We start from the raw sequence: 18626 nt of genomic DNA on the forward strand, positions 1-18626 counted from the left end.
GAAACTTCCACAATGAACCTTACGAAGCTGTAACAGAATCAGAAGGATCTTCTTTCATAAAAGGATGTACAGTTGTTCTCATTACATATTTATTTGCTCACGATAAATTCCCTCCTCATGCTCACAAGTCCATTCTTCCTTTTGCACGCATTCTATGGTTTCTTTCAAGCTCTTCCCCCCACTGTGAGACCACAACAGCATCCTGTTGTCAGAACTTCTTGCCATGAAAAAGGGTCACGTTGTCACAGATTCCAGAGCTGTTACTCCAAATAATTAACCACCACATGAAAAGAGCCAGCAACAGGTGAATGAATGGATTTCTGCTTTAATAGGTTTTCAAACATCTTAAAATCAGTGCAACCCATGGGAAAATCTGGAAGTATTGTACAAATGACCTGCACACACCAGAGGAAATGAAGTGCTAGGTTTTAGGCAGCAGTGCTTGGAATTTTAGGCTTCTGATAGTCTATGTGCAGATTCCTGAACAGTCAGTGCACTAATTTCACTGCAGGTTTTTAAGTTTGTAAATGCATCTGTATGTGTCTGAAGGCCCTGCAACTACTAAATAGTAAACCTGAGTGTCACTCGTCACTCACCATTGGACAGCTTAATGCAGTGCTGCTGCCTCTTGGACCAGTGCCTAGAGAAAAATGCTATTATCCAGGATCTAGATAATTTCCATCTCACCAAACAGTCTCAGGGAGCCAAACCACATATAATTTTTCAAGTGACTAGGAACTTAGTTTATTAAAGCCCAGTGAAAGTTGGCTATAAATTAACGATCATTAATTTTCCCTTGTATGAGAGCTAGTCTCGTGCAGCAATTAAAAGGTTAAAGTGGAACTATATGCTGTATTTTAAACAAGTTCACATATTCTCTATACAAATTTGGCAAATTCACGTCACAGCCATAGATCTCATTCTTGCAATTCCTGCAAAATACCTACAGCTCCTCTGTCAGAAGCAAAGAGTGAAGCCACCTGAACAACCAGATTAACCAGGAGTTCACAGCACAGCCCACACAGAAGCACAGAATGGCCGGTGATCTCCATGTTCCAGCTGAAACAGGTAGGCTTACTGAACTAAACACACTTTCAACACATGCTCCCAAAAGAGCTCGAGGCCACAGAGCAGATGAGTATGGAAAAACTGATGGCATCAGAAACACTGCAGACAAGAGGGAAGGAAAAACATGATTTCAAAGCCAATCAGAAACAAACAAAAACAAACAAGCAAGCGTGTATACATGTATAGATGTAATAAATATTGCAAAGCACATTTGTCTTTTTCCCCAAGTCAGTAAGGATAAAGTAATAGCCAACGCACCAAAACATCAGCCTTCTGCAATGAAAATGTTGATGTCAGCAAAACACCTGCAAGCCAACTGAAGATAAAGCATTTGCATTGTCAACCAACCACAACTTGCTTCCAGTTCTACGCCGCCAAATCAAACCCTCTTCAAATTCACCTTGACCTAAATAAGCACCACAGCATGAAAAGCTTCTTTAGAAGTAGGATGTCAAGAGACTTTAGAATAGAAAATAAAATAAGAGAAAAGGTTTTCATTGGTCAAGTTTAAAAATTGTCTTCCTTTAGCCAATCACAGTCTGTCCCTTTGAGCCAATCAAAAATACACCTTTAGGTTTGTCCTTACTTAACACAGCCCAGTTGAGTAGCAAAAACTTATAGGAACAGATGGCTGTGAGATGCATTCTGAGGGTTGGGCTAAGGGAAGCAAAATTACAAAGGAGGAGAACAACCATGGAAAACTTAGGGTGGGCAAAGGAACTTATTAATGCTCAGCCATCCTCCTCTATCTTCAGGAATCACACTGTTCTCTCCAGTTCTGTGTCATTCAGGTGTCCTGTAATTACTGTCTTCTATCTTCTGTCTCTGACCTGGAAAATGCCATCACAACATCCTCAGCACCTGTAATAGAGACAGAAGAATGTGTGCCATGATTACTTCTGTTAAAGAACAGTAGATAAATGCAGATAAACTGTAATCCTGTACGTGCATAAAATCAACAGGAAAGAAAAGAGCACAGAGAGAACAGAAGGCTGTGTTTGCTTATTTTTGATCTGGGACTTACCTTTGCTAAGCAATTTTTTTCCCCTAATCTAAAGAAATCTCTTCCAGAAGAATTCAGTGTGTGGACTCAGTTCTTCAATTCTTTTCCTCAATTGAGGCCATCAGCTAGGTTACTGCCATCAAAACTCATGTCCTCTAACGTGCTATTACCTTCCTGTGAACCATCTCCAAGTCTTCCATCATATTTCAAGTGGGCACTTATAGCAGGAAGCCCTAAACAGCTGGAGAATCATGTCTGATAAAGGCTTGTAAAGAGCATTCCATGCTACGCTCTCATTCTTCAAAAAGATAACACAAGATATTTGGAAGAAAAAAAAAAAATCAGCTTCCTAGACTTCCTGAATATAGAGCATGATCTAACAGGCATTAAGGAGAAACTTCTTCAGGACAATGGGGAAATAAAAGCACATCACGTGGTAGTGTCAAATCAGCAATTTAAATCAATATCTCTTGTCTAGACAAGAACTGGGAAAGAACCCTGAAGGGCTGAATGCAACATTTTTCATTTCTGGTAAAAATTCGATCCTCAACAAAGTCAGATAAAAGCAAATGCTCTCTTTCATCTGTAGATTCTCTAACAGCATTTATTTAATCAATTAGAAAATATGATGAAACCACCAGTCACTGTCTGTATAATTTCTAAAAATCAAATGATCTGAGACACTTAAGCACAACAGATGACTCAAAATGACCATTTTAGCCTTCATTAATTAATTTGGTCTGCCTGGGATAATTTTGCTTAATAAGGTTTTCCTCAAAGCCTCTATTAAAGGATTAGACAACCAAGTAGGAAATGCTATGAGCAACGCTGCCTGCCTGTGCCATTCAGATCACTGATCAGCTTTGCAGATATCTTTTACCAGGCTTTGGAAAGCTCAGATTCAGCATGGATGGAGCATCAGCACATGAAGTTCTCCAGAGCCTTCCACCTGCAGTACATCCAGCAGCAGATTTCAGCTGTGTGCCCCAAGCAACTTGCCCTGTACCCTTGCACACAAGGTAAAAGAGGGCTAACAAGAAGTCCTCATCTGTTACAGCTGTATGAATGCCAGCCAGAATGTCACTTCTCAGTTCTCTAGTTTGCTCTTTAGTTGTGACACAGAAGGAAAAAGGACTTAAAAGGAGAGAAAGAGAAGGTGATTAATTCCCCCCTGCTAATACCCTTAAAAGCTAAATCAGTGCTTATGAAATGTGACTACATTTATTTTTACACACTTCACAATTTATTTGCTTTATGTACTCAAAGGAAGAAATATTAAGTACGGAGCAGTAATTTGTTTTTCATATGCAGGGCCCACATTTTCTAGAACTACATCAAAAACCGCTGCTGCGCTCCCTCTTGCCAACACATAGAAGCCCTGTGGCCTTCTCACTTTTCATCTCCTCCACAAACTGTTTTTTCCTTGATCAAAACACTAATGGCACCCAGCACCAGAATCCAGCGCTGAATTCACAAGTTGCCATGATGATATTTTTTCTTCTAAGACCATAAATACAACAGCCACTGGCCTCTACAGGAAAAAGATTTTACTTCTAAAGACTCTGAAAAAACAAGCCTGTGCCAAAAAGAGAGAGGGAGTAACGATACTGAAATCATTAGCAAAGCAAGTTCACATGAAGCACAGCCTATGCCTCTGCATTTTGTATGCATCCCCTTTCAAGCTGCAGAGGCTTTGCTATGTGAGCCCAGAGCAGCTGGAGCAGCCTAGCAACAGCAACATCAGTGCTGACGTCGCACGGGCACGGAGATGAGCTGGATTATCTAACAGATGTTGATTGTTTTCCTGACATCTCCCCTCTCTACAGGCTAAATATGAACGAAATCATTTTTACAGGCACTCTCATGAATTTCCCGTAGCAATATCATTCCCTACCAGCTGCACAGCCCCACAAACCCACTGGGCAGCACTCCTGCCTGCCCTGAGCAAGCCCAGCTCTCGGTGCTGCTCTCTGCACAGCTTGCTGTGGTGACCCAACAGCAGTTGGAAACACATGATGAGCAGAAATAGCTCTCGGCAAAGGACGCCGGGAATTCTGCAGTTCATTCTGGCTTTACAATCAAAATAGCTCTCACCAAAGTGCAGGTTCTCACTTCACCAGTTCCTGTTCTCACATTCTGGGCCCATGTGGCACAGCCTCAATGCCAGTGACACTGTCAGCATGAGCTGGTAATGTGCCATTTGCCTGGACTCAACAGGAGAAGAGAACAGAAGCAGCACAGCTTGCCAATACAATCAGAAAGCAGAAAAAGTCAAATTATACAATGATGTTCTATTTGGAAGAATAAAGCAAGACTAAAGAATACAGCATAAAAATGTGGCAAATACTTAAATGCCCATAGCATTACTGCATTACTACTAGGTATGTACGCATCCTAGATGACAATGGAGACCAATGGGATGGAGAATTAGCCTGGAATTCAAGGCTGCAGTCTTCCACAACCAAAGCTAACAGCACAGAAGCTACTTCAGCATTCCTGCCTTGTCACTGATGTAATTACAATAACTGCAGTTTTAAAGTTGCATGAACTCATGAAGAAAACACCTTGGAGGCTTTTTTGCCCCATACAAGATCAGTAAAGAATGAACTTTATGCATATTTTATGCAACTTTATGCATAACTCTGAGCAAGCAGTATTACTTCCAGCTCCCTCCTCAGATCCTTTCTCTATTGCAGCAGAAGAACCAATGGTTTCATCTGCAGGAAATACATGCAAAGTACCATTTGCAAGAGCCTCAGGCAATCGCATTACAAAGGACCATTTGATGCATCAAATAAAAGCTAATACCTTCAAGGCAGACCATTGAGCAGCTAGGTAACCCCAAGGCACAGCAGCCAGCAGAACAGCACCCACCTCGTGTGCCTCAGAGCAGTGCCAGTCTGCCAGCTCACCTCACCCCCTGTCGTCTCCAATACAAACAGAAAGGTTCCAGCAAATGAGTTTGTCAAGCATTTTGAGTTCCTCAAAGAGAAGGCACTGTGTGATTTTGAGAAGCATATCTAGTGTTATTTCAGTGATCTGAAAGCAGAATGAAAAGCTTCTCTGCTGCATAATATCCATCTTGCTTGAGTAAGGGCAAAAGTGCACTCTGCTATTGAAAGGGATACTCTTCCAGGAGCCACTTGGTAGGCAATACTTCTGAAGATACCTTGTAGCCAAAAAACAAAACCCGGAGACACTTCTCTAGAAATAGTCCATCCATGTTTCTCAGCACAAGAGCAGGTTTTGTTCCCATCCAGTCCTGAAACCCAAGCTAGACAGAGCTAAATGAAACCCATGGAGTAAGGCTGCTCATTAAGCACTTCTATAGCCACTTGTTTGTATTTCTACATGAGCACATGTCCAGAGAATGGAGTAGGGGTTTCTATGCACTGAAAGGAAAGCAGGGATTAAAGTACTAATTAATAAGGCCTCTGCAACAGTCTCACTCAGCTCCCACAGAGGATGTTTTCTTCCTAATCAAGTAAAAAATTGAAAAACCAGAGCACAGGTTATAAAGTTAAGCTGCACATTGCCAGAAATCTGCAACCAAGACAATAGGACTGTGGGCCATGTTTACTTTTTGCACATCCTCCACTGAGCTTTGCACTTCCACTAATTAATGTATAGAACAATGGAGGTACACGTATACCTGACGTGTACCCTGCACTCTATACACACAACTCCTCCCTGCACAAACCTCTCCTTTTCTGGGCACGCATTTCTACACTGAAATAGGGACTTGCATTTGCCCAACAGAATACCTGTCATCCTCCTTAATGAGCAAAACATTCATTGCCTCAAAATCTTGAACGCAAAAATGCTTTTCCCACTTCTGCCTTACACTTTCACACCCCTATCCCTCCTACAGTTAACAACATTTAACTTGTACCTTTCCAGAGCAAGGATGCACTGGCAGCAACATCAAGCCAGTAGGGTACAAGCTGGATTAAGAACACGCTGCCTTGACCCCAGGCAAGATGTTACCTTCTGCTGCTAGGTCCAAGTGTTCTTGAAATGATGTACAGATACGTACAACTGTTTTGTTTACAGCCACCTGCAAAATTAATAAACCTGAACAGCTTTCGGAGATCAGAAAGGTAAGTGTGCTATGAATGTCAGAAGGATGCCAAATGGAAAATATCTATATCTATATCTCTATCTTTTTGCTTTCCCCAAGATCTTTAAATATACATTCCTTTAATCACCATCCAGCAATTGCATGCTAAACATTAACTCTTCTGTGAACCTCTCAGTATTAATATCCTGCTAGTCTGGCATTCTAAAAATACAACGTGCTGCTGAAAGGAGGAACGCAGTCAGACATGCATGGTGTTCAGAGGGAAGGAAACACTCTGTGCTAAGAAGAGCTCTAATATCTCGATTTCTCCACCACTATCTGGTATTTCTGCAGTCCTCCTGTTAACTCCATGAGCAGCCTAGATCCATTTTTAATACCCCACCATCCAGAGAGTGTGTCTAACCCAGCCAAGGCGTGTGCCTGCATCTCAGCACTGCCCTCCCTAAGGGACTGGCTTTCTTCAAGAACCAGCATGACACTCCTGTTGCTATAGGAACAACAGTGCTGTAATCACCAAGGTCTTAGTATAATTCACATATTGGGCTTACTAGCTGCATAGCTTCCATTTTCAGATATACCACAGAGCAGTGACTCAAGGCAGCCAAGTGCTAGCCTACCATTTAGCAATTTAAGCAACTGAGAAGCAGGATTTTTTTTTTCCCCTCCAGATGTTTCTGTGTACTTCACTTCCTGAGAAGTGTTTTGCTTATGTTAAAAACATGTAAAAAAGCTTCAGTTTCATCGTTTCAAGCTCAAGAAACTTAACGAGGCTGAGCTGCTCTAGTTGATGCTGCAATGCAGGGAAGAAGACTAACAAGCTGTATCTTGAAACAGCTCCTGATCAAATCCTCCCCTCCAGCACAGACACTGTTTGCAGAGGGATGGCTTCAGGTTCCTCAGTTATTCCTGGAGCCATGAAAACAAAAACAACAACAAAACCTACAGGTGTCAGCTAAAAAAAGTCCTTCAGCAAAGAAAAATGTCATATATTTTGCACTTCCATATATGTGTTAACAATATTACAGAAATGATTTAAAACCAAAATGGCTATAATGTTAAATCAACAATGTGGTACGAAGGTTTAGGCTCTTGATTAATGTTAAATTCATGTATTAAATGGTTCAGGAGAGAGTTGGAATAGAAAGAATTATTTTAAGACTGAAATATTTATCTGTGAATCTTGAATGACTACAATACGTTGCTCTAATATATGCTGCTTTGCAAAAGTGAAGTTTGAAACACATACAGATAGCAAAAGGAAATGGGTGCAGTTCTATCTGCTGGAATACTGCAGAAAGCCATCAGTTATTCCCCTGTGATCTACACAAATACATCCAGCAATGCAATCAGCTCAACTCAACCCCCAGGCACTGTCACATTGCTGCAACTATGCATGGACACAGCGACCACAGGAAGTCATTCTGCAACCAAACAGACTCAACTAAGGAGCTGACAGATCTGTATCAAAGCCAGCAGGGAGCACCACACAGAGACCAGCTCAGCGGTCTCACCTTGGGTAACTTCTGTGAGGGACCACAGGGAGACAGCCACTCTAAGACAGTATTTCATGGATACACAACAAGATAAAAATTAATGAGACTGTGATGTACTTACAAAACTCAAGACCATCCACCTGCATTCTTAACGAAAACAAAATAGAGCTTTCTGCATATGTGGGTCCAGACTGCAGCACGTTTGATGCACTAACATGTGCAGATCTGTACCAAAGCTTTTGGGGTCAAGAAGGTCATTCCCTTTTTGGGAAAGAAAAGAGTATAAAATAGTTTTCTGCCCCATGTGTGCCTGCTGGAGAAAAAGGCCTCTAACGACTGGTGGAGCTGGAAGCAACTGGTCCTTTTATTGGAAGGAAGATTGTGAAATCACTAACCTAGAAAGTCTTTGTAAGTAATTCCTTAATATCAACACCTCTTAGTGTGTGTGTGGCAAACTGCATAAAGACTAAAAAAATCTTTCAGAGGAAACAAACATTAGAGAAGTAGGGAAGAAAACTCCTTTAAGCAACCTTGAAGAAAATAAAGCATTAGAGTACCTCAGTGCTGGGACCTGGGATAGTGTTTTTCGGTGCAAGATAATGCCATCTAGTGGAGATGAAATCTCCCTTTAGGTGGCAAACTGGACACCTACAGAGTTTTTCCAATCTATTTTGGATAACTTCATGATGAATATAAGCAATGGTTCATCTACACTAAGTTACAGCCAAAGGGTCCTGGTGACTGGTGCTGAAGAAAAACCGTGGAAGGAAAAAGAGCAAAGAGCAGTGTTAGCATAACTACTACAAACCTGCAGAAATTTTCTGGGGATCAAAGTCCTGAGCAATAAATTACAGTTGCTTACACCTTTACAGCATGCTGCAGCTTCACCTTCCTCCAAAGAAAATGTTATTTGGCTGGTTTCCTCATTACAATTTTTCTTCGTGCTAAGTTCCAATTAATTTGGAAAGATGGCATATTTGGTTACGGAAAGGACTGATGGCTTTTTCCACCTCTCTGAAGAGTTAAATATTTTCTTTCTTCTGTTTTCTTCTACAAAGAAAAACCTTTATGGTGAGGCCAACAGTTTAATTATAACTTGGGAGGATTGAAGGTGGATCACAGGGTCAAATCACACAAGAAAGACAGCAGCATCAGATCAGATCAAAGTGAGCATTAACATGGAGGATTTCACTTCCCTAGGGAAGAAGTCTAAAGAATTCTCAAGAATTTATAGAGAACGATGACAGAAATCATTTGGCATCTGTACAAGTCTGGAACAAAGACAACTTTTTGAACGAAGTATAAAGTTCTTAGATTTCCTGTATTGCTTGATTAAGGAGTCTAGATAAACAACTAACTGTTGATCTGTTGATCTCTCTTTTGATTCAGTTTAAAATTTATGTCAATACTCATTTTTTCAGCTGCAAGTTTATGGCCTGTATCAGAAAGAGCATCCTTTGGGGGTTCTTCTTAATGTTATCTTAACAGATTGAAAGCAACCAGAAGCACAATACTTTGAGCTTTCTCTACAACACCGCATCAGGAATCCTGAAGCACTCCAACAATATTAGAATGAAGTCTCCAAAGCCCTCTGAAAAGAAAACAGTTGGCTAATTTTACAGATAATAAAACCAGACAGCTTAGACAAAGAAGTTAGATGAAGATGTATAGGAACACAGCTGTGCAAGTATCTCTGTCCTCTGGCTGGACTCCGGTTCTCAGTATCTCTTCATTGCCAAAGTTGAGACCATTCAGCATACTTTTTCTTTTTTATTTTAAACTGTGTGAAATGTAACTGTTTTAGGAATAAAGTTGACAAAAGCCAATTGCTGGAGGCAGCATCACAGCTCTCTGGTAACAAATGCAGTTGTTCTTATCTCAATGTGTTCCTCAGTTTTTGAGAAGAAAGTGGCAAATTTTCATTTGAGATTGGCAGAAAAGTTTAGGAATTCTGAGCCAAAATACACAAGCATCTCTATCTGCATCAATCCCCCAGCTATGTGAGGAATGAATACACGCTTAGAAGTGCAAGTCTATACAGGTTTTCTTATGGTTTTCTAAATGTCTCAGATCTATATTAAATTTCTCCTCAACTCAGTTATTTCCAGCACAAGAAAAAATTTCCTCCCAAACCAAATCCCACATTATGAATGTGATCTGGCATAGGGCCTACATGAAGAGGAAAAAAAAGCCATGCAGAAAGCAGCATTCAGTTCAGAACAGATCTGCAGCTTCAGAATAACATCACAGAATTATTTACCAAGACTTCTGTAAAGAATTCACAAAAGCAACACCTACTTCATCTCCTTAATAGGAACCCAAACAAACCCAATTAAAATAACACCGTATGGCAACTAACAAAAATAGTTTATTAAACAGATCACAATTTACCAGGACAAGTATGGAAGTTTCACAGCAGCAGTTATCTCTGTCTGTACCATACCTCAAAAGTCTGAGTTCTGTTGAACATTACACTCCAGTTCTTCTCCAAAGATTAGAGCAAAAAAAATGAATTACATACCTCAAATAGCAAGATGAGCTTAAATAGGAAGTATATTATTACACAAAGATAGGAACCTAAATTCAGTATTTTCTGCAACTCTTCTCACAAATGAAATGAACACAAGGCAAACAAACCCAGCACTCACCCTGATCAATTGAGTGTTGAGGCAGCTGGCTAAGTTGGCTATTCACTACACCTGCATATGTGCGCAAGAACTCCTCTTCACTGGCAGTCAGCTGAAAACGTACAAAGAGTTGGTCAGCAGAAAGGAAAATGAAGAAAAATTCAAGATATCATCTATGACTTTCCAGTAGGAAACATCAGAGTTACCTCTACTTTAATCTTCAACCACTTAAGCTAACTATTACTCAGATAAATTGTAATGCCAGCGAGGCTACAGCTGCAAACTGGTACATCCCACATTCATTGAGAGATTCAAAGTCACTTTCAAACAGTCACCTTATTTTCCTGGTTTCACAATAATGAAAAATTTTGCTGGAAATAAGAGACATAATCAGATGTTCAGATTTAGATTCAAGCACCACAACCCTCATACTTATGCAAAAAAAAAAAAAAAACAAACACCAACCTCAATTGTATTTAATCACAGGATAACAGCTAAATCAGTGAGAGCTAAAACAACTCAGTAATAAAGCCAGACCATCACCTACCCATCTCAGTGAGCACTACCTCAATTATTACAAAATTACATCTGGAAAGCCACAAAGCACAGGCTGTGACAGAGTGTCTTACATTTGATCCCATCTTCCTCAGCATGAGTAGGACTCTCACTTTCTGCTGAATGTACATCTCCTCCGGACTCTTTCCGGGGACGCCCTCACGGTTCATTCCCCTCCTGCCAGCTCCTGGATTTCCTGGAGATGTGATAAGATCAGAATAAGACAAATCAAAACAGAGAATGGGGTATAATAGGAACAACAGGCAAGTTTAATTCCTGAACTATTTTTCAGCAGCAGGCAGAACACTTACTGACTACAAGTGTGAAGAATCATAAGCTTCACCAGAGAAATCCTTGAAAAAAATCTGAATAATTGAATTGGGCCTTGCTCAACTCAGGGACTGAAAGAGGCTGATGTTCAAACATTACTGGCTCATTATCTGTTGTTACATTACTGCAGAAGTAGAGAAAGAGCTACGTGAATCCTCGATGAAAGAATTACTGACAGAGGAGCTGTGTTTTTGTTTCTCCTCTACATAAATAACAACAGCCAACATGAAAACAGGATGCAGAACACACAGCCATGAAGCACACGCTGGATAATAAAAGTAGATGAAATGTTAACTCTTAAGCCTGAAGTCTTCTGTTTTTACAACACACCTACGGTTTAAGAATGGAAGTGATATGGAATATCTACCAATAGGTGGCGCTACATACAAGCATCAAGAAAATGCCACTGCATGCCAGCTCAGGAGATCACACTCAGTATCCCACTACACACTGGGCATTACAAAGATCTAAATCAAAGATCTGCACTAAATACATTTAGTTATTCATGTTTTTCCCCATGACAGCCTTCAAGTCGTTTGTTAATTTATCAAATACTTTAAAAGAGGTGATGTAATGTTTCTATTTTAAATCTGGTTCTTCCAAAGCATATTTTAACTGAGATAGATTCATCATGACCTACATGTTTAATAGGAAGAACAAAAAAATATGAAACCTTCCCATTCAGGAAATACCTTACAAAGGCAGTAGCAACATGGGGGGAAAAAAAAAGTACTCAGACAAGTCAAAAGCTACTGCAACACATGTATAAAGTAAGATTACAGAGCAATAGTGCTTTGCTCTTCATTTACTGCACAGACTGGGTCAAAGTCTCAGCAACCACAGTTTTTCCTATTTGTCAGTTAAAAAGTAGGACAACAGTCTTAAAACGATACTGAGACTGAAAAACACCTCTCCATTGCTGCTACATGCAGATGCTCTTCAGGATGACAAATGCTACCCACCATATATGTTGTGCAATTACATCAGGACATTTCCACAACCACTTGCAAAACCGGTCTATGCTCTAAAACAATACAACCCATCTTTAGAAAAGAAGGATTGGAAAGCCTTATTGAAGTCCTTACCCACTTGGCTTTCCCAAGAAAGTTAAATTAATTTGCCATACATCATGCAATGTGACCAGCAGAATTTCCCTAACCCTGCAATCCTTTTTCTGGTACACAAATCAGGAAAGTTCCCTCATCCCCACCCTGCCCACTCCCAAGTGAGTACAACATTAAGAACTTTCCCTGCCAACATACCTGCTTCTAAAAACCACAGAAGATCAGATAATCCACGTGCTCACTCCCAACTTTGCCAGATTTGGAGAAAGAAGTATGAGAAAACAGCCCTGTGAAAACAAAGAAGCAAAACATTACAGGAACATAAAAAGCTGAGACCTAGAAAAAGAAAAAAAGCAGAAAACTTTACCTAATACCTTTGGCAGCTCAGTTTGCTTTATATCAAGGTGTAGCCAAAATTCCTAACAGCAAAGCTTTGCCTGGAGTTCGTAGGGCCTTTCTTATATTTAAAGAGTAAGTTTTTTAAAGGTAACTCATTCTACATCTGCAAGATTCATACCCTGTACATACCAGTGACACTCCCAATCACTAGAGAATGGGAGGCATTCAAGCTTTGCAGCCCTCGAGAAGCTTTAAGCACAAAAGCCAACAGAAGTAGTGACATGTAATTTCTTCTAGATTAAAAAAAACAGGCGTAGCTTACCAAAGATTTGAGGAAAACTATGGAGAAATGGAAAGCATGGTGACTTCGACCAAAATTACTGTTTTCAACTATGCATATGTTATGTGAATATAGTAATTACAAGACTGGCATTTGAATGCTGGGCCAGAAAGTCTTCTGCACAAAATTTTTCAGACCAACCTCAGTGTTCAGCCAACAACAGCTAACAGTTACATGTTCTTATTTCTTTCTTTTGGACTTGTGACAGGTATCCGTGGCACATTTCACATCTGACACTGGGTACCAGGGCTCAAGAAGAGTTTACAACTCTTCCTGTCCATCATGTTAGCACGTAAGACAAATGATTCAAGCTCACAAACGGAGTGGTAGTTCAAGTCTTCAGTAACCACAGAATGGCTTGGGTAGGAAGGGACCTCAGGGTCCCTCAGGGTCACCACTGTGACCCCTCAGCCCAGGCAGGGTTATGTGCTATGAAATAGCAAGAGCCTGCTACTCAGGACAGCATCACAGCTAGAAGTGTGTTTTAATTACCATAAGCTGCTGTACTCAAGTATCTGGTTAGAGACGATGCACACATCCACAGCATTTGTTAACAAACTCCAGTTTACAATTATTAAACATATTCTCCTTTCTTTTTTTTTCCCCCTCTTTAAATGTCAGTATGTAAAAGCAGAGCTAGACTAATGAAATGTCCTTTAGGGCTGTTCACTGCCCCATGCAGAGGTCATTACTAGCAGAGAAACAAGGAAGGGGTAGCTCCTACCACTCAATATTCTGTATACCAGATTCATCAGAGAAAAAGGCTGCATTCAAAACACTGCTAGCTTCACCCAGATGTTCTCTGCAGCAGCTCTAACTAACAAGTGCTGGAGGCAGCTGAGCTTTAGCATTTTATCATTTAAAAGAATCATTTCACCTCTCCAGAGGAGAGAAATCGCTTGAGTTATCTAAATCATACCTTGTTATTTAGCTCTCACTGTTCTTGCCCTCTAAATATGCAGTCCCAAGGAATATCATCTGCAGCACTGACAACAGGACCATTTGCAGTAACTAATTGCTGTTCTCATTCCTACACACCTCAAAGTAACCCCATGCAGTGTGCAGATATTCCTGCACACCTGTGAGAGCTGCTTCCTAAAGGAAAAGCCGAGCTCATAGGAGCAAACCACTTCTGAGACGTGTTACATCCTACTCGCAGTAACACAGTATTTATGGCTACCATTAAAACCCCCAATCCTCCCCTAAATCACTAACATTATGCATTTGTTGTATTTAACACCAAACACAAATCAGAACTGGAAGATGAAATGTTTTCCCAGCCCTGTAAATTCAGGAATTCAGCAAATCAATGGGCAGAGCACCACGCCTGCACGCTGTATCTTGAGAGCTTCCCTGCTAACCTATAGTGTGAGTGTTCTGCGTGACATGCACCTTCACTGCTAAAGGTCCAAAATGACTGAAGAAAGCCAAATAAATCACATCATTACTTTTTCTAAAATGCACAAAACACAACTACGAGACCTGGTGACTTTGTTGTACCAACCAATTCCTAGCTATTACGAACATCAGCTCACACATCCACCATTTTCATTTATACACCAACACTTTCCTGTTCATCTCCAACAAATCCTAAGAAATAAGATCTAAAAATATTTTGCAACTGTGTGTTTTAGGGGTGGGAGGGAAGAAGTGCAAAATATGAGAAAGTTCAGCAAGACAGCTGAGGAACAGCTGAATCATCACCAGAACGAGTTACACTCACAATATCTCAAGCCCCAACAGACCTGTCTGCTGCACAGCAACCCACCCAGAGCACTTCTCAGCTCTGGTTAATTCTTCCTTTCAGTTACAATTACCCTCTGTCCTCACTCATACCCACATTTTGCTCCTGCCCAGCCGCTGCTCATCCTGCCAGTGCCCAGCTCTGACTTGCTGTCCCTCTGTCTCCACAAGTGGTGAAGAGAAAGAATGAGAAAATCCCTGAAAGACAAGATATTGATCTGTGTGATCCCAAACAGGGAGATGGAATAACATAACATACCAGGCTAAAGGAATTTCCACTGCGTTAATTGAGCACGAATGCTGCTCATTCAAGAGAACGATCAAGGCATGGGCCTAGGAAAATGTGAATCTAGAAACAAATGTAGGTTGTCAGCCACACCTCCTTTTCAGTTAAAAAAAGATTCAGCTGGATGAATAACAATTTCAACCTAAATTTTCTGCAGAAGAAGTGCCTTTCACGCTCAGTAAGCAGAACACAAAACCATCCAGAAACCCCATCGCACTTCCATTGGCACTTACTGGTCTAAGCCAAGAAATACAGGGGTTTCAGCTCAATTCCTGGCAGTCTACCCTGAATTACTACTGTTAAAGGAAGAGATGCCACAAGGTGATGAAGCCATCAGTACACGCTGTTCTACCGGCCTGGAACTGGTCTCTCCGGGTATGACGGTTCAGCAAGGTGAACTGCGAAGCTCAGCACCTCATCCGCTTGGCAGATAAGAACAACTTCCTCCCTTCTGAAAAAGACCAGGCTGTGCATTTCAAAAGCTGTCCTTTAGGCTGCAACAATTGTATCTCTCACTAAACTGCGTTAAATGACTAAATCCTTTATGTTGGTCCCTCTGCATCCAACAGGCTGTGAAATGGACATAACTGGGTCACCTCATTTTCCCCTGCTTGGCACACACAGGGAATGAAACTTGGTTCTCATTTATATTTAATATGATTCACAAGACAGAATAATGAATGAGGAAGCCCCACATATTACATCCAAATCTGCCAGCCCAGCTTTGCCAAAGTGTCAAATTTGGGTTTAAAACACATGGTCTCCCTTTTCCAAGCAGCAAACCTTAAAAAAAGCTGCCCCATCCATCACTCTGCCTGCAGAAGGGCTGGGTGAGCATCGCAGGAATGTTCTCTGCTTGGCCAGGCCCAATATGTGGACTGGGCAGAGCCCTGCATGCCTGACATCCCTGCTCCCAGCCCTCTGCCTACCCAGCAGTGGAAGCAGCAGACACGAGCCTCTGCCTTTACAAAAGGAAGAGTTTAAACACCACCTCGTTCACCGAAGGACTGAAGTTGCACTTCCTAGAGAGGCAGTAAATTGGGATAAGAGTAAAATGGGCTTATTTTGGAACCAGTAGGTCTATGTGCATCTGAGAAGTAGGGCTACTTTGTGGTTATGTTGACAAGAGGACTAAGTATTAACTTTTCTGCTAACGGAAAGGATGCTCCCTCACCTGTCCACATTGCTCATGGCCATGAAAACTTCATCATGAAAAGAAAAAATCCCTCTCAAAAGCAAATGGAAGAACCACACAGGGTTTCCTTCAACCACTAACCCTGCACACAACCATACAGTAATACACAGATTAAAATATTACCTTTCCAGCTCACCACCTCCCACCTTTTTCCTAACTAGATTTAGAACATCAGTGGCACTGTTCACACATTTAAAAAAACAGAGATGGGAGAACTCTGGACACAAACCCAGCTGAGCAGCTCTGTTTGATGAACAGATGGAAACAGCTCCTAAGGAAACTCGGGCTTGCTGGCCAGAGCTGCTCTGACTGAGCTCTTTCAGTCAAGGAGGATTCCAGCACACAGCAACCAACAAGGACAGATTTATAACCATTTTCTTCGCTTCCACCTCCTTTCCTTCCAACTCAAAACCTGGGAGGGCTTTTTTTTTTTTTTTCTGGGCACAGCCACAGAAAAATTTATTATAAACAATTTCTCAACTCCTGACACCCCTGCCTCTTCCCCCCAGAAAATGAACCAAAGGACATCTCATATCCCAACAGGAAAAAAAACAGATTTCAGAAACGAACGTTTGCAAATTTGGCACAAAGCAAGTTACTGCAGCACCCTGCTTCAGCTTAAAGGCCGTGCTTACTTCATGCAACACACCAACCAAAAAGCCAGGTGAGCTTTTGTTCCTTCTGTTGGTTATTTCCCCCAACACTTTTCTAACGCTGACATTCTTAACGCCCCCACCTTACTGGTATGGAAAGCAGCACAGTGGAACTGAGCAGCCTGCACAGCCTAGATTGAGGGCGAAATAGGCAGTAAAGTGTCAGTAATTGTAATATTTTACATATTCAATCTTAATAATTTAGGGCACTTAAAGCAGCCACCTGACAATCTCTTTAAGATGTAGGTTACAGCTGCTTACCTTTTTAATATACTCTATTATTTCTAGATGCAACCAAACAGAATCCAATAGGAGCTGGTTCAGCTACAGAAACAGCTTTCTCTTCAATCTGTTCTGTTGGAGGCAGCAAAAAATCTCAGTTATTGGGATAGGATTATAAAGGCTCAGATAAGGAGTTATGGTGAACAACCCAACCATCAGAGATTTCATTTGCACTGCACAAATGGAGTTAACAGCTGGGATGAGGAGGTCCCCTTCACTCTCTGATATCATTACCCAAGGTGAAGCTGCCAGCTCCCACCACCACACCACTGCATACTCAGTGGTTAAAATACAGTCATGCTGGCAAATTCCAAGCGTAAAGGGATGCAGCACCTTGAAGCCTTGTTAATTTCCAAATACTGTTTTACAGAGAGCAGCTTGAGCACTGAAAGTTCTCCAAGCTGGAGCCCAAAACCTCCAGTCAGGAAGCAGAGTCTGCAAAATCCTGCTAACAATTTTCCTCTAATTCTATCTGACTCATGACCTTCGGTCGCAGGCAGCTGGAGGCTGGATTAATTTCCATCTCCAGAGGGATATGGCAAGGAAGAATTCATAACAGCTACCTATTTATAGGTGAACAATAAGAGCTGAAGTATTTGTCTATTTTTGTCTTATTGTTTTAAATCCAGCATTATCTTCTACTTTATCACAGAACCTGGACCCAGCGTCAGATTTCAGTCCATTTCCAGCTGGAACTCCAATGATAAATTCACATCTCTTCAGTGTAAGAATTTGACTCAAACAAAACCACTGCAGTCCTCCATCTTCAAGAAGGTAACAGCCCAAACCACTGCCACAGTTTAATAAAGTTACTCTTACATCAACGCTCAAAGCTGCCATCCTACTTTTACAATCACCATTTTCATGGATTTACAGCTCGTGTCCTGACCTTCAGGCACACACAAACCAGATTCATGCTGGCTGCCTTAGCACAGCAGCAAAAACACAGAAGACATCTCTCACACCTCATGTGTTTAAAAGAGGTGGCACAGTTTTTTGGCAGTCACCTTGAAGCCTCTGAAATTAAATGTATTAACAGCAACAAAACCTTTGAAGATTTCAATCTCCAAGGTATTCATACTTCAAAAAAGGAATTTGCCAAAAATGCTTCAAAAAGTTACAAAACGTAGCAATAGCAGTTAATACTCAAATTTTATCCCAAGCCAAAGAAACAACTTTTAAGTAGCACTGCAATACTTTACTTCAGCCAAGATGATCTCCAACAGCTGAAACGAAGCGTTGCTCTTGTCCTGATCACCAGCACCTCTCTCAGAGGCTCGCTGCACCTCTTCCCTTATTTATAACAAAGCTACAAACCTTCTACACAGGAAACTAGGCCATAATGATAGATAGCTAATGACTTTAACTACTGGGTATCCCAAACAACAGAATCATGGCTGTAAAAAAAAAAAGTGTTACGCATCCATCATCAAGACAAAACAATGCTTTCCATTGAACTCCTTATAAATATTCTAGCTTTTCAGAAAGAGAAAACCAAGTTTACAACGTGCCAGACAACTTGAGATACCTGAAGACACTGGTTTCGTTTCCATAGTTTGAACTTAAT

At 41.1% G+C, this 18626-nt stretch overlaps 1 protein-coding gene across 1 annotated transcript; it reads right to left on the minus strand.

The window, feature by feature from the left end:
• Window positions 1-305: 305 nt before the first annotated feature.
• CTNNBIP1 (catenin beta interacting protein 1) lies at window positions 306-12508 on the minus strand. Its single transcript, XM_003212254.3, has 4 exons — window positions 12420-12508; window positions 10902-11023; window positions 10294-10384; window positions 306-1929 (listed from the first exon to the last, which is right to left on the minus strand). The coding sequence occupies exons 2-4, from the start codon at window positions 10995-10997 to the stop codon at window positions 1871-1873; spliced, it is 246 nt and encodes an 81-aa protein (XP_003212302.1). The 5' UTR covers window positions 10998-11023; window positions 12420-12508; the 3' UTR covers window positions 306-1870.
• Window positions 12509-18626: the final 6118 nt, after the last annotated feature.

Source organism: Meleagris gallopavo, chromosome 23 (assembly GCF_000146605.3).
Source record: "Meleagris gallopavo isolate NT-WF06-2002-E0010 breed Aviagen turkey brand Nicholas breeding stock chromosome 23, Turkey_5.1, whole genome shotgun sequence".
In the NCBI taxonomy this organism is placed as follows: domain Eukaryota; kingdom Metazoa; phylum Chordata; class Aves; order Galliformes; family Phasianidae; genus Meleagris; species Meleagris gallopavo.